Below are 23,162 nucleotides of genomic sequence, written 5' to 3'. Positions count from 1 at the left end.
ACTTTTCTTGCAGGTTTTCTAATGGATTCAGACTTAAGGAAAAAGTGGGCCTTAGCAATAAAAAGAGCTAACCCAGATGGATCACTGTAGTTACCAACTAGCAATACAGTTTGGCTATGTTCAAAAGATTTTGGGGAAACAGATTTTGATAAGAGGCCAGACTGTTTGCTTGAAATCCGACACCATACCATCTATGTTACACAAACTGATCACTCACATGAATCAGTGGGGTAAATCAATTGTTTTTCTTTTGTTTTTTGTTTCTTTTTAAAGGGGAAAATCTGTTGTTGACTTTTGGACTTATTGTTGACTTATTATTATCATATATTATTATTGAACTATCATTGATTTATTGTTATCATTTAATATTATTATTGACTTACTATTGATTTATTATTATTATTTATTATTGATTCATCATTAATATTATTGACTTATTTATATATTGTTATTTATTATTATTATTATTGACTTATTATTGATTTCTTGTTATCATTTAATATTTTTATTGACTTACTATTGATTTATTATTATTATCATTGATTCATCATTATTATTATTATTGACTTATTGTTTATATATTGTTATCATTTAATATTATTATTGACTTATTATTTATATATTGTTATTATTTATTATTATTATTGAAGTATTGTTGGGCTTTTCTAAATAATCTAAATTACATGTCAAAGAGGTCTAAAACTTTGAAATGTTTAAAAATTATTTTCAAAAATTCTTTGTAATTTTTATTTATTTATAAGAAGTCCTGCAACAATGCATTTTTCATTAAAGTTTGAGCTTTTAAGGCTGACTGTTTCTCTTATTTAACAGCAACAAATGATGTATTTATATATAAAAATTATATACATATATTATATATTTATTTATTTGCACAAGTATATAGAAATATGAATATATATATAAATTATATAAAAGCTACTTAGATGCCACCAAAGGCTATAGAAATCATTGTCATGTGGGCGTCGTCGACCTCACCAAGATGGCGTCGCGCTCCGCCACCGTCGGCCAGGCTTCTACAGCGGGCGTGTCTCCTCTAGTGATATAACTCATTGCCACAGTCATTTAGGGCTGTCGCACATTGTTTACGTAGGAAGAAGAGGGTGGAGTCGGAGTCTTAAAAAAAAACATTGCTGAGGAGCCCTCATTTTGGGAGCCCTCCCACTTCCTCACCTTTACCCCGTGACGTTTGCTAATGAGGTCAAGGAAAACAGAGGATAACGCTGGAAAGGAGACCTGATGAGGATTTCCAGCGCGCAGCAGCAGCCTGTCAGTCCGCACCGCGTGCAGCGCTGATGTCCGGTCAGCATCCCTGCGCCGCGCACATTCTCCTTTCACGCGCTCATGTCCACTTTTCAACGGCCACAGTGTCCGCTCGCGCGCCTGTACAGGGCGTCCGGACGTTATGTTGAAAAAAGATAGCCAACGGTTATCTCCCTCAGCCTCGTTAGCACTAGCCTGCTAGCACCTAAGATGTTCTTTTAGCAGCGCAGAGACGGGTATATGTATGCTAGTTGTGATGCGTTATGTTGGTCAGTCAGTGACTTTAATGTTTTAGTATCCATCGTTACCCGTAAATCTTCTCAAAAACAAACAAACATGTTTTTGAGTATTATTCCGTTTTGAATGTTACTAATACTACTAGCAAACTGAAAAGGGTTTTAATCATTTTAAGTTGTTTTTAAAGTACAGATCATGGACCGAAAACTTAAAAAAAAAAAAGTTTAACATTAAGAACGAGAAGTAAATGTCTATGGTTAAGCCTGTGGTACCGTCAGGGAGGGGAGGGGGGGGGGGGGGACAAGTGTGCCAGATATGAATATGAAAGCAATCTCCCAACAGACGATGGGAAGTCACGTGAATCCGGGGTCATGGGTGTGTGTGCTGATAAATAACAAAGGCTTCATTAGAATTCCCCTCTGGGAATGTCCCGGGTTCCTGGTAGATCATCTCTTTGGGGATAAACTGCTTCTAAAGTTTTCCTGGATCTCTGTTCTAGAACACAACCAGCCATGATCACCACTGAGGCTTCCAGGGAGTTTCAGGCCAAAGAGCGTAAATACAAAGAGCAGCTGAAGAAATGCTTGTCATCTGCTCTGTCTGCAGACCTGAAAAGGTAAGATGTGAGCACACCGTGTTCAGAGAGTTACATTGTCATCATAAATCCGCCAGGTTTGTTTGTAAATGTCATGTAGAAATGTGTTTTTACCTTCTGCAAAATCTTCTTCTCCTCATATCTTTAGATTTTTTTTGTTTAAAAAAAAAATTGATAAATCGCAAATCTATCTTTATCGCAAAATCAAGCTGTGCAATATGCCTATCGCAAAAGACGGCGAAAATAGCAATAAATGGTTACCTTAAATGTGCTTAAAACATGCTTATGGCAGCTTAAAGTATTTAAGGAATCAAATTATAACTCTTATTTAAATTAAACTCTTGGAGTAAAATGAAAATGATGTTTTTGGTTGTTTTGCTATTTGTTCATGTATCGCAGGTTAAATTGTCATTGCAATATTGATCACTAATATCGCATGTCGCTAGTTTTTTCCATATCTTAGCCCTAATTAAAAGTCGTATTAAATTGAAAACGTAAAACTGGTAAAATAAGGGAATCGGCTTCTTTCTCAATGGAAACTTCTGTGACTTCAACGGTTTAAAGGCTCACTTCAATAACAAAAAAATGAATTGTTTTGTGTTTTTTACATATTCTTGTAGCATTTTTCTGATGATGGAGGGCATATTTAAAGAGTATTAAGATTAAAATAGCATTTTTGATTTCTTTATTCAAATCAATGTAAATCAGGAGCAGACAAAAATATGGTTTTGAGAAATTCAGTTGTGATGACAGTTTGGTAAAGTCAGAAAAAGATTTCTGCAGATTCAGACTTCCAGGCTCAAGAATTCAATTAATATTTATATGAAAAAAAGTTTCTAAAACTAAACAAAGTGAATTTCTGACATAGTCTTTGTTGTAGTTGGACGATAGGGTCATGATTAGTACAGAACGTTTGGGGACATTAGCTTCAATAGCTTCAGAGCTGTTGAGCACCTTCATTATGAATCGCATCTCTATTGAAAATGGAAGAAAAAAATAAAGATGGACTTTCTCACAAAATATTTATTGCAGAAAGATTATGCTGACGAGTCTTCATTACCAGCTCATACATTTATTTTGAGAGACTATTGATTTTAACAGAATGTTTCTATGTCTCTGAGCTTGCTCTTTGTAGCCGTCTCCCTGCTGTGTCTGCATTTTACAGCTCAAAGAGAAATCTTCTCAATAATTGGCAAAAAAACCCAATCTTTTTTCTTTTAAAATGCATTTGTTGGTCACTCTATTTTTTAATACAAAGTGATTGAGATACTCGCTATCACATTTGAACGTTTATTAGAAGAGTTATTGAGCTGGAAGTCCAAATCTGCAAATATCTTTCTAACTTTTACCGAACTAGTTGTGACCTAGAAACAGTGACGTGCGGTGAGGTTAATGGCTGGTGAGGCACTGACGTCATCAGTCAGATTTACAAACATATGAACCATGAGTATAAATAACTGAGTAACTTATTCACCATTTGATTGACAACAGTTAACGTTTTGTTTAAAATATAATTTCAACATGTTTTTTTTCATATACAAACTGCAGCATAGAAAAAAGCACAAACGTTATTATCGTCTTACCTTTAGTTGTAAATAAAGTCCATACGCCGCTCCTTCTGAAGAAAATGACTTGCCGCTTGCTATCACTTCTTCTAGTATTTTTAGCGTCATAATCTCAGGGCTCACCGGCGCCCCCTAACATGAGGCACGAGAACTGCAACATGAGGCACGAGAATGTCTGGCCTCACCCAGCGGCTTTTTCGCCGTCGTTTAGCGCTCAGCACAAGAAACACGTCCCTCACATACAGTTATTTATAAAAACAAGCACTGTGCATCATGTACATCTGCTAAATTATTTAAACTCAGCTCATATAGTACAAGTGATTGAACCGACATACAGAGAGACAGCAGTACCGTCTGACTGCATAGGTATTGCGCAATCCAAGGTGAGGCTCAGCGGGCTGGTGCCTCATCGCAGGTCACTTAGTATCTGAACGGCAAATGCGGGAATTCAGCGATTTTGAAAAGAAAAAACACCCAAAAATGGTACATTTAAATGGAAAATGACCGCAAAGCACAACTTACTGATTAAATATAATAATTGAATTTATTTTTTCTCTTTTCTTCCCATAATGACAGGTGAGGCTGTGCCTCACCTGCCTCTCCTGACTGCACGTCACTGCCTAGAAACTACGATGGGTGGGCCATAAGCTCCCTGCTCCGCTCCGTTTGGATTCATCCGTTTGCAGGCAAATAGATGCAGGAACATTGTTGTTTTCCTCGACCAAGCTGGAATCTGCTTCAAAACTGTTCAGCTGGATAGCTTTAAGATTCCTCGCCGTTTTTGTTGAAACAGTAATGTTAGGTTGGGGGTTTGAGGGGCTAGTGGGAGAGAGTGCAAACAGAGGGCTGACTGGACGTAAGAGCAGGATTACTCTGTGCTAACAGTCCCATCCACAACTCAGAGGCAAGTTTCTGAAGAACTGCTGCTGCTGCTCTGCAGAAACTATGTCCTAGAAACAACAGTTTTTTTTTATTATGGCTAAAAACATAATCATAGATAAAACCACAGGGAACACTTTTAAAATACATCCAAAAAAGATTGGAGTGGGACTTTAGGAACTTCTAAAATTTTAACTTCTCAATCATTTTAGGAATTGACTTGGAGACTCTGTTTTTTTTGCCGTTTTGGTTATAATCGTAATAACAAGCTTCAGCAGTACAATGTTTGAATGTTGACACAAAAGCTGAGTTCTTCTATCATTTGGTTTTTTGTTCCAGGCTGCTGCAGGAGGAGCTGGAGACAGACGTTTGCCTGCACACAGCATCGGGTTCGGTCCGGGCTCACAGACCTGTCTTGCTAGCCAGAGCTCCTCATCTTCTGATGGGACAGACGCCCAAAGATCCAGCCATCATCCACCTGCCCAACTATGAACTTCCTGCACTCAAAGATTTTCTTCGGTGAGCACTTTAAGGCCTGCAGTATTTCAGATGTTTACTGTAACCTGTTAGCATCCTTCATTTCACCCGATAAGCTAAACATTAAATCAAGTGAGTTCTCAGGATGTTTGGTCCAAAAAAAATAACAATTTATTGGCAGAAACACAGCACCTCTGCCACTTAGTTTTTTTGTGTTATCCATGTTATAACCGAGATAATAAACAGTAGAATTTGACATGACATTTCTCATTATTCTTCTTTTGGCTGACATGGTAACAGTATCCTCCGCACTGATCTCCCACATAGTCTAGCACTATCATGATTCATCAGTTGTCATATTATGGTATAAATATTTGAAGATCTAAATGTTTTTCATTGGTTTAATGTGTTCAGTTTGAATAAACTGCAATTTAATAGTGCTGAAAGGCAAATCTGCAGTTATGGAGGAGGCTAGATTGAACCTCTTAAACTTGGCTTTAATGCGAGCAGAGGTGTGTTTTTCTAAAATCCTTCATTCTGCTGTGGAACATCTTTAAACTCCCTTCACAGTCTGTCCTAAATTTGTTTTCATATGTTGTTTGATCATATTAATAAAGAAAAAGAAAAGCTGCATCTTTTTGTAATATCTTATTCTCTCTGAAGCAGCCTGCAGTTCCCTGTCTGGCTGGCAGGGGGCGCGCTGAACTGCTCACTTATGTTTCAATGATCAAATGAGAAATTTCCACTTCTGACTTTAAATCTTTTGAAGAGTCATTCTCTCATTTGTGATTAAAAAATTAGGGTTGTTGTGTTACAGATATTTTTTTTTGCTCTGTGTGTGAGGTCAAAAACTGCATTCAGTTTTTCTTCTTTTGGTTCGAGTTTTTTCTAGTTGCATGCATCAAATATTTCTGTCCTCTGCTACTTTCACACAAGAAGGAACTTTCCTTCTTTGATGAAACATATTGATCTGTAGTTTCTTATCCACTGTCTCAAAACGCATTCATCTGAGTGTTTTTCTTTCAGTTACTCGCATTGGTGATGGAAAACTGGATTTAACTTGTTATAAACTATAGTACCGGTATATTTATGGTATATTTGGCATCTAGGGGTTACACATCAGATTCAGAAAAAATGAATGACAAACAAACAATGTGGCTGAGGTCAGAGTGCAGTTTTGGGTGCAAGTATAGGTTTAAATGGTCTGTGATGGTTGTGGCTTTAAAGGAAATGGATCATTTTACTTGTTTGTAGGTGAAGTCATCTTTTTTCTTTATGTCAGATGTCATCATACTGGAGCCATATATTGATATATTTAGGCAATGAAGTGTAGTTCTTTAGCACAATCATGCTAAGTTAGGTTGTCTGGCTGAAATTCCTAAGTGTTTAATAAAACTGTACAAATGTGATTGATTGATTGATTGATTGATTGATTGATTGATTGATTGATTGATTGATTGATTGATTGATTGATTGATTGGTTTGACTCCTGCAGGCAAGTGTACACAGCAGACCAGAGTGTGCAGACGACTGAAGCAACTTTAGATCTAAATTCAGAGCCAGCCGCCCTTCACAGTCCGCCTGCTTTAGGTAAACAAGTGAGGCCTTTATTTCTAATTACTCTTCTGCATCTGTTTATTTCTTTGTTGTTGTTGCTAACCCATCCTCAGATGGCTTGTGATTTAGCACCACCACAGTTTTCTTTTCTTACTGTATTCGGAAAACCCTAAATGTGACTGCATTAGATTAAAGGGAACTTTCAACCTCCTGTCGTTCCTCATCATCCGTCTGAATTTCCATCCAGGCGCTGCTGTCCTCGAGCCGGCCTCTGGACTTGGTGCTGACCTGCTGGATCTGTACCACAAGGGGGAGCAGTGTGACATTACCATCCAAGTAGGAGAGCAGGTCTTCTCCTGTCACAGGTAATAGTTCATGTCAGCAGATTGAAGACTTTTTGAAACATCAGTGTCAGGAGACATGAAGCGAACACAAAACACTGCATGATGTCCAATTAATGTGCGTGCATGTGGACAAAAGGGATGCTCCAAAGGTGCTGCACAAGCTAGTAACCATCAAAATGACCCTTTGACAAAACCCTCAAAGGGTTTGGTGTGAGGCATTATGCAATTCAGACTTCTTATTTTAAAGGAGATTCTAAATGTCTGTCATTTTATTTTTCCAAAAGAGAAGTGAGACATTCAAACATGTATGAACATTAACCACTATGTCAAAAAGGAGTTAAGCCTAAGTTTTATTCATGTGTTTGTGTCCTTATGGCCTCTTTCTGACTGCAGAAGCACAATTCCACAAAAGCTCATTTTACTCCATGACTATAAATCAATGTGGGGCAATGGTTAGCGTTCTTGCCACACAGCAAGAAGGCCCCTGGTTCAAGTCCCATCTGGGAAACATAACAGCAATTGGGGGGGGGGGCTTTCTTTTTGGAGTTTGCATGTTCTCCCCGTGCATGCGTGGGTTTTCTCCGGGGACTCTGGCTTCCTCCCACCGTCCAAACACGTGCTTCATAGGTTAATTGGTCACTCTGAATTGTCCATAGGTGTGAATGGGTGTTTGATTGTGGCCCTGCGACAGAATGGCGACCTGTCCAGGTTGTCCCCTGCCTTCAACCGCAAGTGGGCAGGATAGGCTCCGGCAGCCCCGTGACCCTGAAAGGGTAAAAACGGATTAGAAGATGAATGAATAAATCAATTAATGGTCTAAGATCATTTCCACGGCCTGTATCCAAATCACTTTATGTTCTCATGTCACGTGAGTGTCTCACACAGGGGAGTCGGTGGCTATGAGGCATTCAGGAATCTATTACATACATGAAAGGGAATATAGGAACTGTAAGCTTTGTGTTAGGTATATATAGTTGGCCAATATAATAAAGTGATTAAGGTTCCAGCTGCAGTTGGTGAACATAATGCTGCAGAAACTTTTTAACATTTAAGAGGAAATTTGCAAGTTTTTGTTCCAGCTGATGGTGAGAATGCATTTGTAATGCTAACAGAAACCTGTAAGAAGGTGTTTAACTATGAACAGCTACATTTTAGGGACTTGGTTGCCTCCTGTAAAATATTTTTCTATAAGAGAGATTCTGTATGGGCGTGGAGTCCCGAGAAGGAAGCATTTCTAAGGAGGTTTTAGGGAAAGTTTGATTTGACTGTCATCTCCACTGAGTTAAAACTTCTAGAATGTTGTGTTTTGCTGTTGAAACTGAAAGACATTCTGATATAAACCACCCCAGAACACACAGCTCCAGCAGATGAAGTGAAACCCTGGCATGAGCCTCTGCTTTTTTTGTTTCCAGGGCGATTCTGTGTGCACGCTCCCAGTACTTCAGAGCCATGCTCACTGGAAGTTGGATGGAAAGTTTCAGACAGTGCATCACCTTGCAAGGGTGAGTGTGAAACAGCAGATCAGCAAACCACCTGCTCCTCTGGAGAACATGGCCCTTACAGGTCTGAATTTACAGCACAGGTTAATGTTTTGCCTTGTTGATCACGTTTGCAGTACGTCACATGTCGCCCCTTTTTCTGCCAGTGCAGGTGCATGTATGAACTGCAGCAGGATTTTTGGATTTGTTGACATGTCTATGCTGGTTTTCAGTCTCTGACCTACCTGTTTCATTAAATTCTTTTTTTTTCTTTGTTTTTCTTTTTGCAGTTTGGGGCCGGATGAGATGGAAATTTTGCTCCAGTTCATTTATGGAGCCATTGTGGATTTGCCCAGTGGAGCAAATGCCAGGTAACTTCAAATCTTAGCAAAAGTACATGTCTAATATCTGTTCAAATGAACTCATCAAGCTTGACATAAGAAACAATCACTGCTGTCACAGGTGACATTTCACAGAGATTGACTTAATAATTAATAACGGAAATCCTTCACTCTGTTTTGGATGATTTATTTTCTAGGTAAAAACGCTTTTTTCTTTTCCAATTAGAAGATCTGATATACATTCTGCATGAAAAATATACTAATTTAAGCTCTTTTTATTAAGGCAAAAGGTTGAAAACATTACCTTGTAGTTGTCCGTATTGGAAAGTTGTTTTGGCTGAAAATTAGACCAACATGTTTGGAAAGATGAGAGTTTTTTTCAGAGACCTGAACTGCACAGAAAAATCTGTTCTTGATGTGATTTCCTCTGTCCGTCAGTCAGGTGGTCCTGGCTGCAGACATGTTGGGTCTAGAGGGGCTGAAAGATGTTGTGGAGATGGTTTTTACCAGAGAATACTGCCGCTTCTTCCCCAAGGTTAGTCATTCATACGAATGAAGCAAATTACTGACAAATAGCATATTTTTAATGTTTTTTTTTGTATAATAATTAGGAAACTATTGATGTCAGAGAAATCATATTTATAACATGTATATATGCCAAATTCCTGAAAATGACTGGGGATCAATGTCAAAAAGTTGATTTGATCTCAATTTACTTCTTATATTTTCATTTAAAATGGATTTATAATTTTCATTTTTTGTGATGTAAAAATCTTTCCGCTGATATGATCAATATTTTATTCGTTGTTTGTTTTTCTAGTCAACTTCAAACTAAACTTTTCTTTAGCGCTTGATAGCATGTGCTTGTTTCATCAGAGAATGGTACGAGCAGTAAATGCATTCATCCTGTGCTTTCAGCCCGTCGATGCAGTTCAGAGAACAATCCTGGAGTGCCTCTCGCTCACATACGTCTTAGGCCTTCAAAACCTCCACATGCAATGCAAGAGGTACGTGTCTTCATGCAGCTCCAGCCCTCACTTTGCTTCAGGATCATCCATGTGGAGTCAGATAGGAGCTTTTCCCGGATCAAAGCTGAACATTCCCTAAAAACCAGCATTCCTGGACATTTGGAAAAAAGACTTTTTGTTTTTGTGCAATTAAAGTACCTGTCTGGTATTGGTAGACTGATATTTTAGTGATGTTTTTTCAATCAAAACAAAGCACCTTTGTTTTTATCATGTCGTGCACTTTGTGTTTTCTAATTATGTTTATTTTCAGATAATCACCTAATAATTCATAATTCACCTAAAGATTCTCTGAAAAATCCTACATGGGGGTTCAGGATTGTGTTGCTCCAGTATAACCTTAAAAAATGAACAAGGAAAAGGAGTCTAATATTACTTTAATCATATTTACTGCTGATGATGGATTTCTTTCAACTTTAAAGTGGTTACTTTTGCTCTGTGAATCTTTGGGTGTGTGATTAGATGTGTTGTTGGCGCCCGGTCTGCGGCGTTTGGGCTTCTGGGAAAAGCAGGATGCTGCTGCAGAATGCAGAATGTAGGTCAAGGCAGTGAAGTGTTGGGCGAGTGCAGGAGCGCGCTTTGATGAGCCTCACGTGGCGTGTGCAGCAGAGCATTAATGAGATTCTCATGGTTTCTCTTGCTGCAATTTCCTGCATGCAAGTTTCTGCTGGCCTGGACTTCCAGGACTTCCTGAAGATCAGCCTGCAGAGAGGACACTGCTTCTGGCTGTTCTAATTGCAAACTGACCAAACTAATGTGACATGAATGATCAGTGCTTTTGGACGCCCCACTTGTGATTTCAGATGGGTTGCTGAGCATTATGTGAAGGCCTGGTGTGAGAGGAACTTCTCCCTCTTGTCCCCGGAGCTGCAGAAAGCCTGTTTAACGTCTGTCACTGAAACAATGGTGAGTTCCCATCCTTGCCTTGCGCGAATAGGAGCGAACAGCTGTCTGCAGCTGGTGCAGCTGGGTTTCCACAGGAAGCACAAATGAACATGATGGAATCAATGATAACTTTTATTAAATTCTCAAGAATGAAGTCTGGCAGAAGATGTTCATACAGACATAAAAGGAGCCCCAGGCCTGGAAATGGTAACTGAGATTTTTTATCCTGAGAATAGTAGCCTTGTGTCCACTGCAGACAACGCTGTCCACTGTCCCTCCTCCATTGTGCAGTAGGCAGGATGTTTTGATGGAACGTCTATGACGACTGCTGTTCCTTTGACCCACTTCTGTGCTCCTGTTTGGGGTATTGGATGTTTTCTTCCAGACCGTGCAGAACGTGGTGACGGTGCTGTGCGGCACAGAGCAGCTCATAGGCAGCCTCCCTGAGGTGAAATGGGCCCAGCAGGTGAGGTGCCTGGCCACAGAGCTCCAGGACAGGAGCTTACAGGTCATTGTACAGCACCTCCCCCGGGTCATCCACACTCAGGCGTTCCGGGACCTCCTGAGGGTAAAGAAGGAGATGTGTCCAGTCTTTTAGTGACTCTGAAGAGCACACCTTTATTCAGCTCAGTGGTTTCTTCTTTCTTTGTGTTGAATTGGCTTGCAGAGAGAAGAGCTGACAAGAGAACCAACTTTGCTGAAGAAGGTGTGTTCGGCCATCAGAGAAGTTGTGACTGTAGACAACTGCTGTGGCCTTTTCATTGCAGTCCATCATCTGTGTGGAGATGCTTTGGAGGAGGACTTTCTCATGGAACAGCAGGAGGAGGTGACCTTCTTATCTATATAATAGTTTCTTCATTTTCTCATATTCTTCTTGGTGCAGATAACGTTTTCTTACATTGGGAACTAAATAAAATTGGAGTCATCAGTTTTTTCGGATTACTCTGCTTGTTTTTTTATGTCAGCAGTGACAGTTGTACAGTAATGTCATTACGCCCCTTCAAAATGAGTCTGCATATAACTGTTTCCTGCTGCCAACAAAAGACCCCAAAACACCCCTCAGAGGAAAATTTTCAAGTTGTGTCCAGTTAGACACATTCCCTTCCTTGGGTAGAAAATGTTAAGTTTGGTCCCACACAAACAGACTCCCACATACTTGCTGCTTTGAATACATTTCAAATAAAAACTCTGATTACATAAAAGCTCATTATTAGCAGATATTTAGAGTCTGTCTGCCTCTTTTTTCTTTTTATGATTATTTAAACGGACTGCACACTGCAGCCAGTGAAGCTCTCGGGCAGATTATCCTCCATAGAAAGTTTGAACTTGAATATTTCAATAATGCAAATACACTAAAATACTTCCATTCCTTTTCATTCTTTTCTTATGGAATGTTTATTGTGTAGAGTTGGATAGTTTATCACAAGGGTTAGCTCAAAAAAAAACCAGGATTGGGTTTCCTTTTTTTTATCAGAGTTCTTTTTTTACCCAAAAGTCCAACATTGTATGTGTGATCTGTAACCAGGTTTACACACACTGTGTTAAACATCACTTGTAGGAAAAATGACTCCTAGGTGGTAAACAGCATGATAAATAGTGCGTTTGCCATTTTGTAGTCCTGTCTGAATCTGAAATTCCCAAATCCAGTGGCCTAAAAACTTCCCAGAAGTCTCTGCGAAAAACCAGTGTGCATTATGACTCACAAAACCACAATGCATTGCATTTTTATAAACCATCCACATCTTTTCATCATTAGGTCACAGGGGATTCACACATGATTTTCATAAAATGTTCTTTAGCAGTTTTTTTTACTTCTGGAAATCTGTTGTCATAGCTGTATTTTTTTTGAGGAGCACAGTTTCCAAATGACTTTTAAAGTCCAGGCCACCAGATAGTCTTGCTCTTTGTAGTTTTTTAGTAGTTGGGGAATAAAGAGGAAATTTGGACACAGCCCCAGGTTTTGTCTTTCGACAAATCTTCATAAAAGATCATTTCTTGAATTGGCTGTCAGGAATTCATTGAGGTTTTTGTTTGTGTTTGAATGTTTTAATAAAGCTGCAGTGCCCATTTGTCTTTTTTGGTAAAGTCCATCAGAGAGTAGTGCAAGCACCGTTTCTCAGTTGAAAGCAGTAAAATCCAGTGTTCTGGGAAGTTCTGTTTGCAAACTTCATCGTTGGTAAACAGTCAAACCATTACAGGCGAAATGATGGTAAGCAGGAAAGTTAAAGAGTGAGATGACCTGGCTTAACCCATTAAAGCATGTAACCCTTTTTAGCAGTGAGCTTCACAGCAGGATAGATTAGGGCAGAGAGAGAGAGTGACGCGGGTCAGCAGCTTTTGCTAATCTGCTTGAGCATCTGCTTCAGAAATGTATGTTTATACTCAGAAGGGCCGAGGAGCTGGGAGCTTTTCTTCCCCCGGAGTTTTGCCGTGGAAACGGGAATACGTGCATCAGGAAGGGACATCATTTTATTCACTGGAGCTGGAGTAAGCGCTGTAACCCAGGCAGAAGAGGAGGGAGGGCGAGGAGATCTAGGGAGGAAGGGTATTTGTTGCCATGGCGAGCGGTTCTTGAAGCAGCTGCTGATTCGCCCGTGCTGTTGCGCACCCTGTCCATTCTTCTCCTCTCTCTCTCTCTGTTACCGCCAGCCGTTCAGGCGAGAGATTTGCGTGCTGCGCGGGCAGCTCTGGACCTTCCTCCTTCAGAGCTTTTATGCCGTTCGCCACACACAGGGATGGGATGCACTACCCTCCAAACACAGAGCGAGGATCCTAGCAGGTAACCACAGATGTTCTTCTCTTCAAGATTTTTTTTTACCCTCCCTCAGACAGCCATTGTTGTTGTTGATGTTTAAAGCCCGGCACAAAAAAACCCCGCCTCCTCTGCGTTCATGCAGCTTTTGTAATTCTAATTCATTTGACTCCCATCAGCAGTCTGATCAGTTCAGTCAATCCGCGGCTTTTATTCCACATTTCCTTTTTAAGCCCATGGTCTGTTGAGTGCACACAGACGTAGCAGATGCGCCATGCTTGTTTTTTAAGGAGCTGAAGCTCAGACTGAGCCTGTTGTGGTTCTGTCAATGCGTTAAAGCTTCTCATACACCACAAACTGATCCAGAACACTTGCATGAATAATTGATCTGGCGGATGTTTGTGTGCATGTTTCTGTACCAAACAAGCTTCATCTTCACACACTCTGCTTAAAATAAAAAAAAAACTGGAGCAGTTTCACTCATGGCTTCGATTCATTGTGGTAAGGGGGTGAACTGTTCTGAAATCTGTGAATGAAGAGAACGGCTCCCCTCAGTCATGTCATAGATAAAACCGGCAGGTCTTTTCAGGAATCTGTGTCATGCTCAGTGAGGGTTAAACGACAAATTAATATGGAAATCTCATATATTTTATGTAAAAAATAAAGTAGCCAAGAGCATTTTTGTTCTGAACAAATCTAAATATATTATACAATGTCATACTATGCACATGTTATATTGCTTTTTGGTTTTACCTTATTTTACATATTGTATTGAAGTGTGGAGAAATACAAATGAAACTAATATAAGGACCTTAATTCTATTACAGAAGAGAGCTATTCGAATTATTCATAAAGCTAATTTTAGAGATCACACAAATGAACTTTTCATTAAGTCAGGTTTATTAAAACTTAAAAATGTAATTGAATTGCAGACCTTATTAGTTATGTTTAAAGCCAAAAACAGAGATTTACCAGAAGACTTACACAAGCTTTGTATTTTCACCACAGGAGATGAAAATCATAGGAGAAAATTTGATTTCAAACAACAGATTGTTCGAACAACATTAAAGCAAAAGTGTTTGTCTATAGCAGGGGTAAAAATGTGGAATTCCCAGGAGAATCAGTTAAAAAGTTGTCAAAATATTATTCAATTTAAACGGATGTATAAAGTTAAACAAATTAGTTTGTACAAACTTGACTGTTGAATGGAATGTTTGGAATGTATGCATTAAATGAATGGAATGTATTTACTGTGTATTTGAACTGTATATTGTGAAATCTGAGCACAGGTGATGGTGTGAGAAATGTAAACAGGATGCAATGTTTAAAAGGGAGCAGATAATTATAAGAATTGTATTCTTCAATTCTGCTCCCTTCTAATCATGAAAATGTTCAATATGTGAGACAAACATGTAAACATTTAGACATCCATTTTCATGAAAGGAACAAATAAATAAATGAAATGAAGGGTTGATGCTTTTTGAAGGCAGAGGGACAGACTGGTTTATGGGAGAATTGATCTTGCTTTGATCTTTCTTTGACAGATGCTATTGATAAAGGTGATAACCGAAGACTTGGTAAAAAGCCTGTGTTTACAAGCTCACAGGTAATAGTTGTTTCCTCTTTTCCCTATGTTTGGATAAAAAGGGTTAAAGGTTCATATTTAGGTGGTCAGAAAATGCCTCTGGATTAAGACCAAATTACTGTTTGAATGATTTGTTTCCTTGTAAAAGTGTAAAAGAAAAAGAAGGGAGAAGAGTGCCTGTTTATATGTGAGTCCGGGTTTTGAATGTTTCACTCTTTAAGCAAAGATGTGTAATCTAAAATAGGAGGCAGTGAATCTCTGAAAAGTGAGGGTGTGATGTAATTCAGATGGGTGAGATGTGGGTTAAGAGGAGTGCTCTACATGTAAACCCCAGTCAGTGTAATTACTCCTTTGACTTGTAAAGAAAATACTGTATAATTGTCCAATTTTTCCTTGCTGTGCTCATTTTTTTAAATTTATTTTTGGTCTGGATTGTCCTAAAAAAGTGTTATTGACTTATGTGCCTTTTCTGTGCTGCAGTCGAAGGCTGTGAAATGCCCTACATCTCTGCCTGAGAGTCCTCCAGCGCTCCGGACCCAGCGGGTTTCACAAAAAAGAAATTCCTCCCCTCACAGAGTTCCATCAGCCATGAAATCGGATGGGCTGGGCACAGCAAACAGGCCGGGAGGCAGTCAGACATCCAAAGCAAAGAATGTGCAGAAAGCGGGAGATAAGATCGGAGCGGCAAAAACCGCATCGGCTGCTGCTCCGCTTGTCAACGGTACGGAAGCTGCAAGGGCCAAACGGGAAGCGCTCAGGAGCTCATGCAGTTCTAAAGAGCCCGAAAAGAAGCCAAACCCAGGAGCAAGGCCCAAAACGTCTCCTCAGAACCACACACCTCCAAGTCAGGCAGCAACAAACTCTCAGAAGAACTCTTCAGGGAAGGCCACTGCCCCCAGCACTCGAGCTCAGCCCAGACCTTTGTCTGCGTCAGGGAGTACCTCGCCTGAGAACGGGGCCAGCAGCCCACACATTGACCCCCACCCTGTTCCAGGTTTACGCTCTTTTATTGACTTCCTTGCATAAATCACTGTGACCGACACCAATTACAATGTAGAGCATTGCTGCAGCCAAGCTACAGTGTCAACAAATCAGCTGCAGGCTTAAAACTATCTGAAAGGACCTGCAATCTAATTAGTGAGATCAATGCTGTGCTGTGACGAAGAGGGCTGCTCCTGTCTTTCCTGCCTGCTAGCTTCAGAGATCAGCTCACCTTTCCTCTGATCTCTATGAGATTCTTTGGCAAAGCTGAGGTGATGCTGTCTGGCCTCCTCAAACTTACTCATACTAGGATGACAGTCTGCAAAATGCAGCACAACATCCACTAATATCACAGCATCCTGATGTAGAACAGACACCCTTGTTTTGTTTTTTAAATATGAATGAATGAAAACTCGGATATGAACTGGATTCTAACCCCTCCCATGTGACTTTCTCTTCAGGTACAAAGACCAAACAGCAAACCAAACCACCTCCCAAACCCCCTCAGACGAGGCCTCCTCAAAAATCAGACACAACAAAGAGCAGCAGGTGGGACATGTTTGTGTTTGTTCAAATATCTCTCAGAAATGCTTATTTTTAAAAATAAAGTTTAGCCTCAAATACAGAAGGGGTTTATACAAATAGACACCTTGTATGTCCAAAGCTGTATAACCCCCTATTGTAACAGTAACATCTGTTCAAAGCTAAAGGCCGTCCGCTCCTTTGTTTGCTCATCTGCTGGATAAGATGAGTTAAAAAAAACCTTCTCACATGTGACTTTCTGTACGTTTGACAGATTTTTAGCTTCAGGAATTTAGATGATCTGAGTATTGTGGTTCAAATCCATATTCTCCATGTACATTTTTAAAATTTAATCTTAGGTGTAGTCTCACAGTAAAATATTTTTGTTAACGTTAATAAACTTTAATACTAAAATAGAAAATATTAAAACTAAATTTTCAAATGGGCGGAGCTTCGTAGAGTGTAAGATCTTTCCTATTTTGGATTCAGCAGAAATTCAGTTCAAAAGCGGTTACCTTAATATTTATTGAACACTTTGTTCAAAATATTATTTAAAACTGTATCTTTTAACCAAACTTTTGTAACATTGTGTCCATTCTGTCTTCCCCATATTTGGTACAGTTAGATTTCCCCCGAGTTCTCAGCTTTAAACGTGCTGCAGACAGCAACACCTGCGTCTTTGAAATGTCCCCAGGGTGGTGAAGGCAGCAAAGCCCCAGCTTTCCTGAGAGTTGCAGCCAAAGCAGCTCTCCCTGTCACAGGCAGCACAACTGTCATTCCATTAAGTGATGTGTGAGTTCACTTCACAAAGGAAAAAGCTCAAAAAGCTGTTAAGTTGGGTTAATACCGTGGTCCCACCTTAACCATAGATTGATAAGAGAATATCACATCAGAAAAAAGTGCTGCTGAGAGCTGACATAGTCCGCTTTTTGTGAGAAAAGCGATCCTAATTGGAAAAAAAAACAAGAATTAAGGACTAAAACCTGGTTAGTATGTATGGCTTTTGTAACTGATCATGGTATAAGCGGGTTAATTGCCTTCGAAATGTGTTTTTAACGCACTTCGTTTGCGTCGGACGGTTCAGGCTTCCATGGCGTGCGTTAAAAAGTAATAAACTCACACTATTAACCCTTGCTTAAATGTTTCCTAATGTTCATGTGTCAGATCAGATGGCAATAACTACAAAATATATGTAAGCGGGTTTTGTGGGGTTAAGAAGAAAGTAAAAGTGACAAAATAAAGTATTTTTAGTCAATTGAGTGTAGTCTGCAGACTTGAAGCACAATAGCATGAATGACATGAGCGTTCCAACAAACCTCTTTATGTTAAAAATATCAGTCTCGTTGTCACAAAATAGCTGTGTTGCTTTGATTGCAGAACAAAGAAAAAGAAAACAAGCCCCAAGTTCTCTGAAAATGTACTCTTAATCATTTTTGATAGGATAAAAAAAAACTTGCCTTCCTGCTAAGCATTTATTTATGTTTTTTTCTTTACATATGTGGAAAATGGCTCAGATTTAAATGTACAATGTGATCATATGATTCATTGTCAGTGTTTTTAATCTTTGCTTTTTATTCTTTTCTCCTTAGTCCCTACAGTAAGTGTAGTGTGAGAGATGCTGCTAAAGCTAAGACTGCTGCAGCAGAGAAACCTGCAGCAAAAGCAGACAGCAAGGGAAAAAGCACCTCCAACCAGACCGGTGAGATTTCAGCCTCCTTTTTTTATTCAAGCGCTGTTTAACTAAAACTAACTAAACATGCATATCATCTTTTTATTTTGGTGTTTTAGTCTCCAAACATGGAATTTCTTTAAAAAAGACCGCCTCCCCAAGGACAGAAGACGGCAAAGATGTGGTGAAATCCTCAGTAGCGGACAGAGCCATAAGCAGTGCTTCTAAAAAGATCACGAAACCAAACTCATCAAACGGAGTTCTGCCTAAATCTAACATTACAACGGCAAAAGTCTCCTCCACCCCAAATAAGCACTCAGCTGCGACTGCCAAATCTGTGCCAAAAGCCAAAAGTGGAGCTGAATTATCCTCTGAAAAAGCTGCACCAAAAACATCCCAGACCTCTGCTGCATCCAAAAAACCTGGAAGTAAAGAAAAGGCAGCAACTAATGGGAAAGGCTGTAAACCCAAGCTGGAACCAGCTAACACTGGTACTGATGATTCTGTGCAGCTAAAAGACGTCACTGAATCCTCTGAGAAACCTGCTGCAAAGTCCACACAGTCCAATCCAAGTGGCGCTGAGTCACTGTTCCAAAACAATGAAGTGCAGTTGGGCGGCAGCGCAGCAGATGAGAAGAGTGTTAGGCCAACTGCGAGCGTCCTTCACGTCCAATTTGATGTACCACAGACTTTCAAAGAGACGGTGGGGAACAAAGTGGCACAGTCTCAGAAGAGCTTAAGCTCTGCTACCATCAGTGGAGGTCAAGCACCTGGAGTACATGTGCCAAACTCCCGGGGCGGTGCAGAACGCTCGGGGGGCCTTCCCTGCAGTATAGGAAGCACTGGTAGTCCACAGGATGACTTGTGGAGTGGAATAAACCATCAGGTCACCCCGGAATCTGAGACCGGCAGTACTCGCACCACTTCCTCGGACGACATCAAACCCCGTTCAGAAGACTATGACGCTGGAGGCTCCCAGGATGACGACTGCTCCAATGACAGGGGGGTGTCCAAGTGTGGCACCATGCGCTGTCCGGACTTTTTGGGCCGCAGCAGCAGTGACACCAGCACCCCAGAGGAGTTGAAGATGTACGAAGCTGGGTCAGGATTGAGAGTTGACGTGCGCTTACGTGGCAGAGAGGCGGAGACCACCAGCGAGGAGGAGGCTGTGAGACAGCGACCTTGCTCCTGGTTTCAAAGAGAGGAGGTTTCCGTGGAAAAGAAGCCCTCAGAAGTTGAGGCAGGTGCAAATCCAGTAAATGTTCCCAACAATCAGCTCCTCTCTTTCGACGACGAAGAAGACGATGACGACGAGGAAGAAGACGAAACGGAAGACGAGAAGTCTGAGGTTGAAGTTATTCCGGCTCAGACTCAGATGTCACCAACAGAACCCTCGCCACATTTTCAGGGAATCGTCAACTTAGCATTTGATGATGACACCGTGGAGCAGGAGAGCGATCAGCCTGCATACCAGTCCACCGCTAACTTCCGCCGCTCAGTTTTGCTGTCTGTTGAGGAATGCGAGGAGTTGGGCTCAGAGGAAGGTGGAGCCCAAACTCCACCTCAGCAACCAGACGAAGCTTTGACTTCCTGTGACGTTTTCGAGTCTGACTCCACCACTGACCCAGAGAGTCACCCCCTAAAACATCCTGAAGAAAAGCTTTTGAAGCACAAAGAGGAGAAATGTAAAGAGAGACCTGTATTCCTTACAGAGATCCTTGTGGCCGTGCAGGGGGAGAGCAATCACCTCCCACTCAATGAAACAAAAGCCATCAGTCCTGCCCTGGACTCTGACCCCAGAGACACGCCCCAGGAACGCCCAAGCCACCTGGACCTGCGGCCCGCAGAACAGTACAATGGAGGGAAAAACAAAAACCCGCCCCAACAGTCAGAAAGCAACAAGGCTGATTTACATCTAGACTTAAAAGGCAGCTCTCCTGTTCATGCTGCACAGTCTCCAGCAGGTAACGTATGATCTATGGCCTCTTCCTAGACCCCGTGTCCAAACCCATCCTATCTTTCAGAAATTTCCAAATAAAGGTCTGGTTGATCCCTGCAAGATTCATTCTCCTTTGTTTTGGTACCTAGACCTTATTTTGCATACTGATCTTTTTACCACCATCAGACAAATGATATTCTGAAAACTACTTTAGTAACTAGTATTTGCACACGTGTAGATCATCTTAGTTCAAGGATTTTAAATGGAAGTTTTCCACACCTGTGGAAGCTGAAGTACCTTTAGACAGACCCATTCAGGTTCCGATAACTCATCTGACTAAACGGGTGGCAGCGACATAGATGACATTAACACTGATGGTATGACAGATGATGCCTTGTTAGAGACTCCATGACACTTCAAAGGCACTTTTGTGTGTTTCAAAAGATTTTTTTTTTGTGTTATTATTCTCAGTTCATGTTATGTCGTGAAAGAATGGGACATTTTTACATCCTAGATAAACGATCACACTTTAGGGTGCTCTGTGCAGCATTTTAACACCAATATATAGATTACAGATGAACTCTTTGGTGGATCTCCTTGTATTGTTTAAGTCTCAAAAGCACCATTCAGTTTTGCTTCTGTCTGCTGCGGCTAAATTTAGCTTTCTCTTGATTCAATTTGAATGTGAAGCATATCTCACTTGTATCATATTTTAGCAGCATTCTTCTTTTATTGCACGTTAGAAATGGCAGTTCTCTATACTTTTAGGAAGTAATTGCTGATTTTTGGCTGGCTTCTTTCTAATTTTGGATTTGATTAAAAAAAAAGGAGTTTCCACACCAAGTGCATTCATTGTTAATTGGTCTAAAAATAACGCTCACATCTTTGAGTGTTTTATGAACAAAGTCCTCTAGTACAGCTTTACCCAGACAGGATTTTTGACAGAAACCCATCGTTTGTATGTGACCTTCAATCATATTCCGTTAGTGTTTTTCATCAGTGAGTATGTAATGGAAACTAAAACAAGATTATCATCAACTAGAGTGGCATGCCAATCAACTTGAGCATGAATAATCTCAACTAGAATCATTTGTTTCGTTCATTGAAATGGTTTATTGTGTATTAACCAGCCGTTTGCCACCTGATTGACCCTCTTTTGATGGCTAATGTTTCCAGTTAACCCTTACAGTAGTTGTTTTCTGCATTTACATGTTGAAATGCTATGCACCGCGCTTGAAAACTGTGATCAGTAAAAATGTAAGTCTTGACTTGAATTTGGATGGTTATCGGGCCCTTTAGTCCAAATATGTAGAATGTTTGTACAAAGTAGAGAAAGCTGCCACTGGTTTCCAGAAGTCTGTTATTCTGGGACGCGTTTGTCCTTTGCATCTCTCTTCTGTTTTTGTATTTAAACCTTCCTTTTGGGAAGTTTTGTATCATTTTGCACAAACGCATGCTGTTATTAGTTCATGTGTCATTTGCCCTGGTCTATCCATTTATCAATCCAATTTTTTTTTCCCCCCCCGCCATTCCCGTTAGTCATGTGTGTCTTCATGTGCTCTTTTTTGTTCAGTAGGATTTGTGTTATCGTATGTCCAGAGTAGCTGTCATTGTTCGGCCATGTATCGCTGCTGCATCATCAGAGTTTCTGTTCCAATGCAAAGGAGGAAGATTTGGTTTTGTTTTACATCAGTTATTGTTATAGTTTAATGTTTTTACTTCTTATTTATTGTTAAAAAAAGGAAGGCCTGTTCCAAAAACATGCTAGTATTCCACATTTTTGCTACCAATCAAAGCATAATTGCATTAATTTTGTTTTTGTAGAAAGCGTTTACTGTCTGTTCAGAGACCTACATGCATATCTTATGTCTGTTTCTTGATGCATGACACATTTTGCTTGAACTAGTGGATACAAATCTGCATTTCAAAGAAACCCTGTTGCTGTATATTACCTTTAAAGCAACTGTTGTCCTTTGATACTTGAACTGGTTGATCCTATTACTAAAAGGGCACAGCTGCATTAAAGGTAAACCTGCAGTTATTTGACTTTTTGTTTATTGTTTCATTTGAAAGCTGAGAAATGGGGGGGGGGAAACCCAAGAAATGGAAGAATCTGATTGTCATTTTGCAGTGTTGTCAATTGTTTTTAGGGGACAATGGTTGTGACAGAATGGATCAAAGCTGCAAACATGACCGCCGGCCATCCAAAATCCTTTCACCCATTTACGAGATGGATATGGGGGAGGCCTTTGAGCACTGCTCGGATAAGGCCAGGGATGGTGAACGACAGGTGGAAGAAGACAAACGCAGAGAAGATGGCGACAAAAGCAGCGAGTTTGCAGAGCAGGACTGGGGCCTGCTCAGGCAGCTTCTCTCAGACCACGAGTCCAGTCTGGGCGTCATCAACCCTGTGCCTGAGGAGCTTAACTTGGCTCAGTACCTTATCAAGCAGACGCTGTCTTTGTCCCGTGACTGCCTGGACTCGCAGGCCATCCTGTCCCCTGAAAAAGAGACCTTCAAGCGCTGGGCAGAGCTCATCTCACCTATGGAGGACTCTTCCACCAGCATCACTGTTACCAGCTTCTCCCCAGAAGATGCTGCCTCTCCACAAGGGGAGTGGACCATTGTGGAACTGGAAACACACCACTGACCAAACAGAGAGCCTGCGGTGTCTGCATTAAATTTTCTGCTGATTGTCTTAATTTATTTGTAATTTATAAAACTGTTCTGGACTGAACAGAGCTTTGGACTTTGCAGCAGCAGTTCCCATCATGCCCTTAGTGGACTCCTCCTTGATACAAGTGGGATGGTGTGCATGCTGGTATTTTTTACTTTTTCTTTTTCTTAGAGGTCTATAAAAGGGTTTTTTGAATCTGTTAAAAAAAACTTTATTGGTCCACTGACTGGCATTATTGTAATTGTAAAATAAAGGTTGTGTTTAAGAAAAATACATGTTTTTGTGAAATAGACTGATTTTGTGAAAGACACAAACATGCTTTCCACACCACCATGGACCTGCGTGTCTCTTTTATTTTATTTTAAAATGAAAG

At 40.4% G+C, this 23,162-nt stretch overlaps 1 protein-coding gene across 5 annotated transcripts; it reads left to right on the top strand.

Moving 5' to 3' along the window:
* The first annotated feature begins 1,086 nt into the window (after positions 1 to 1,086).
* btbd8 (BTB domain containing 8) lies at positions 1,087 to 23,062 on the top strand. 5 transcript variants are annotated; one of them, XM_011474301.4, is made up of 19 exons: positions 1,087 to 1,320; positions 2,018 to 2,134; positions 4,897 to 5,076; positions 6,530 to 6,624; positions 6,839 to 6,956; positions 8,348 to 8,437; positions 8,704 to 8,784; positions 9,193 to 9,289; positions 9,673 to 9,761; positions 10,583 to 10,685; positions 11,050 to 11,232; positions 11,332 to 11,490; positions 13,314 to 13,443; positions 14,961 to 15,022; positions 15,482 to 15,995; positions 16,444 to 16,531; positions 18,094 to 18,203; positions 18,293 to 20,137; positions 22,263 to 23,062. In XM_011474301.4, the coding sequence occupies exons 2-19, from the start codon at positions 2,031 to 2,033 to the stop codon at positions 22,760 to 22,762; spliced, it is 4,548 nt and encodes a 1,515-aa protein (XP_011472603.1). In that variant the 5' UTR covers positions 1,087 to 1,320; positions 2,018 to 2,030; the 3' UTR covers positions 22,763 to 23,062. The 5 variants fall into 5 exon arrangements, with proteins under 5 accessions (XP_011472603.1, XP_011472602.1, XP_078802343.1 ...); XM_011474300.4 differs by having other exon boundaries at positions 1,092 to 1,517; XM_078946217.1 differs by having other exon boundaries at positions 1,095 to 1,320; positions 13,051 to 13,443.
* Positions 23,063 to 23,162: the final 100 nt, after the last annotated feature.

Source organism: Oryzias latipes, chromosome 4 (genome assembly GCF_053564925.1).
Source record: "Oryzias latipes strain Hd-rR chromosome 4, Olatipes_Hd-rR_3.1".
In the NCBI taxonomy this organism is placed as follows: domain Eukaryota; kingdom Metazoa; phylum Chordata; class Actinopteri; order Beloniformes; family Adrianichthyidae; genus Oryzias; species Oryzias latipes.
Note: the sequence above shows the minus strand (reverse complement) of the source record. Positions and strands in the feature narration are given on the sequence as shown.

Coding starts and splice junctions, on each gene's coding strand:
- btbd8 (XM_011474301.4), top strand. CDS start 2,031: ATGATCACCACTGAGGCTTCCAGGGAGTTTCAGGCCAAAGAGCGTAAA. Junction 11,233..11,331: donor CGTTCCGGGACCTCCTGAGG/GTAAAGAAGGAG, acceptor ATTGGCTTGCAG/AGAGAAGAGCTGACAAGAGA. Junction 20,138..22,262: donor TGCTGCACAGTCTCCAGCAG/GTAACGTATGAT, acceptor AATTGTTTTTAG/GGGACAATGGTTGTGACAGA.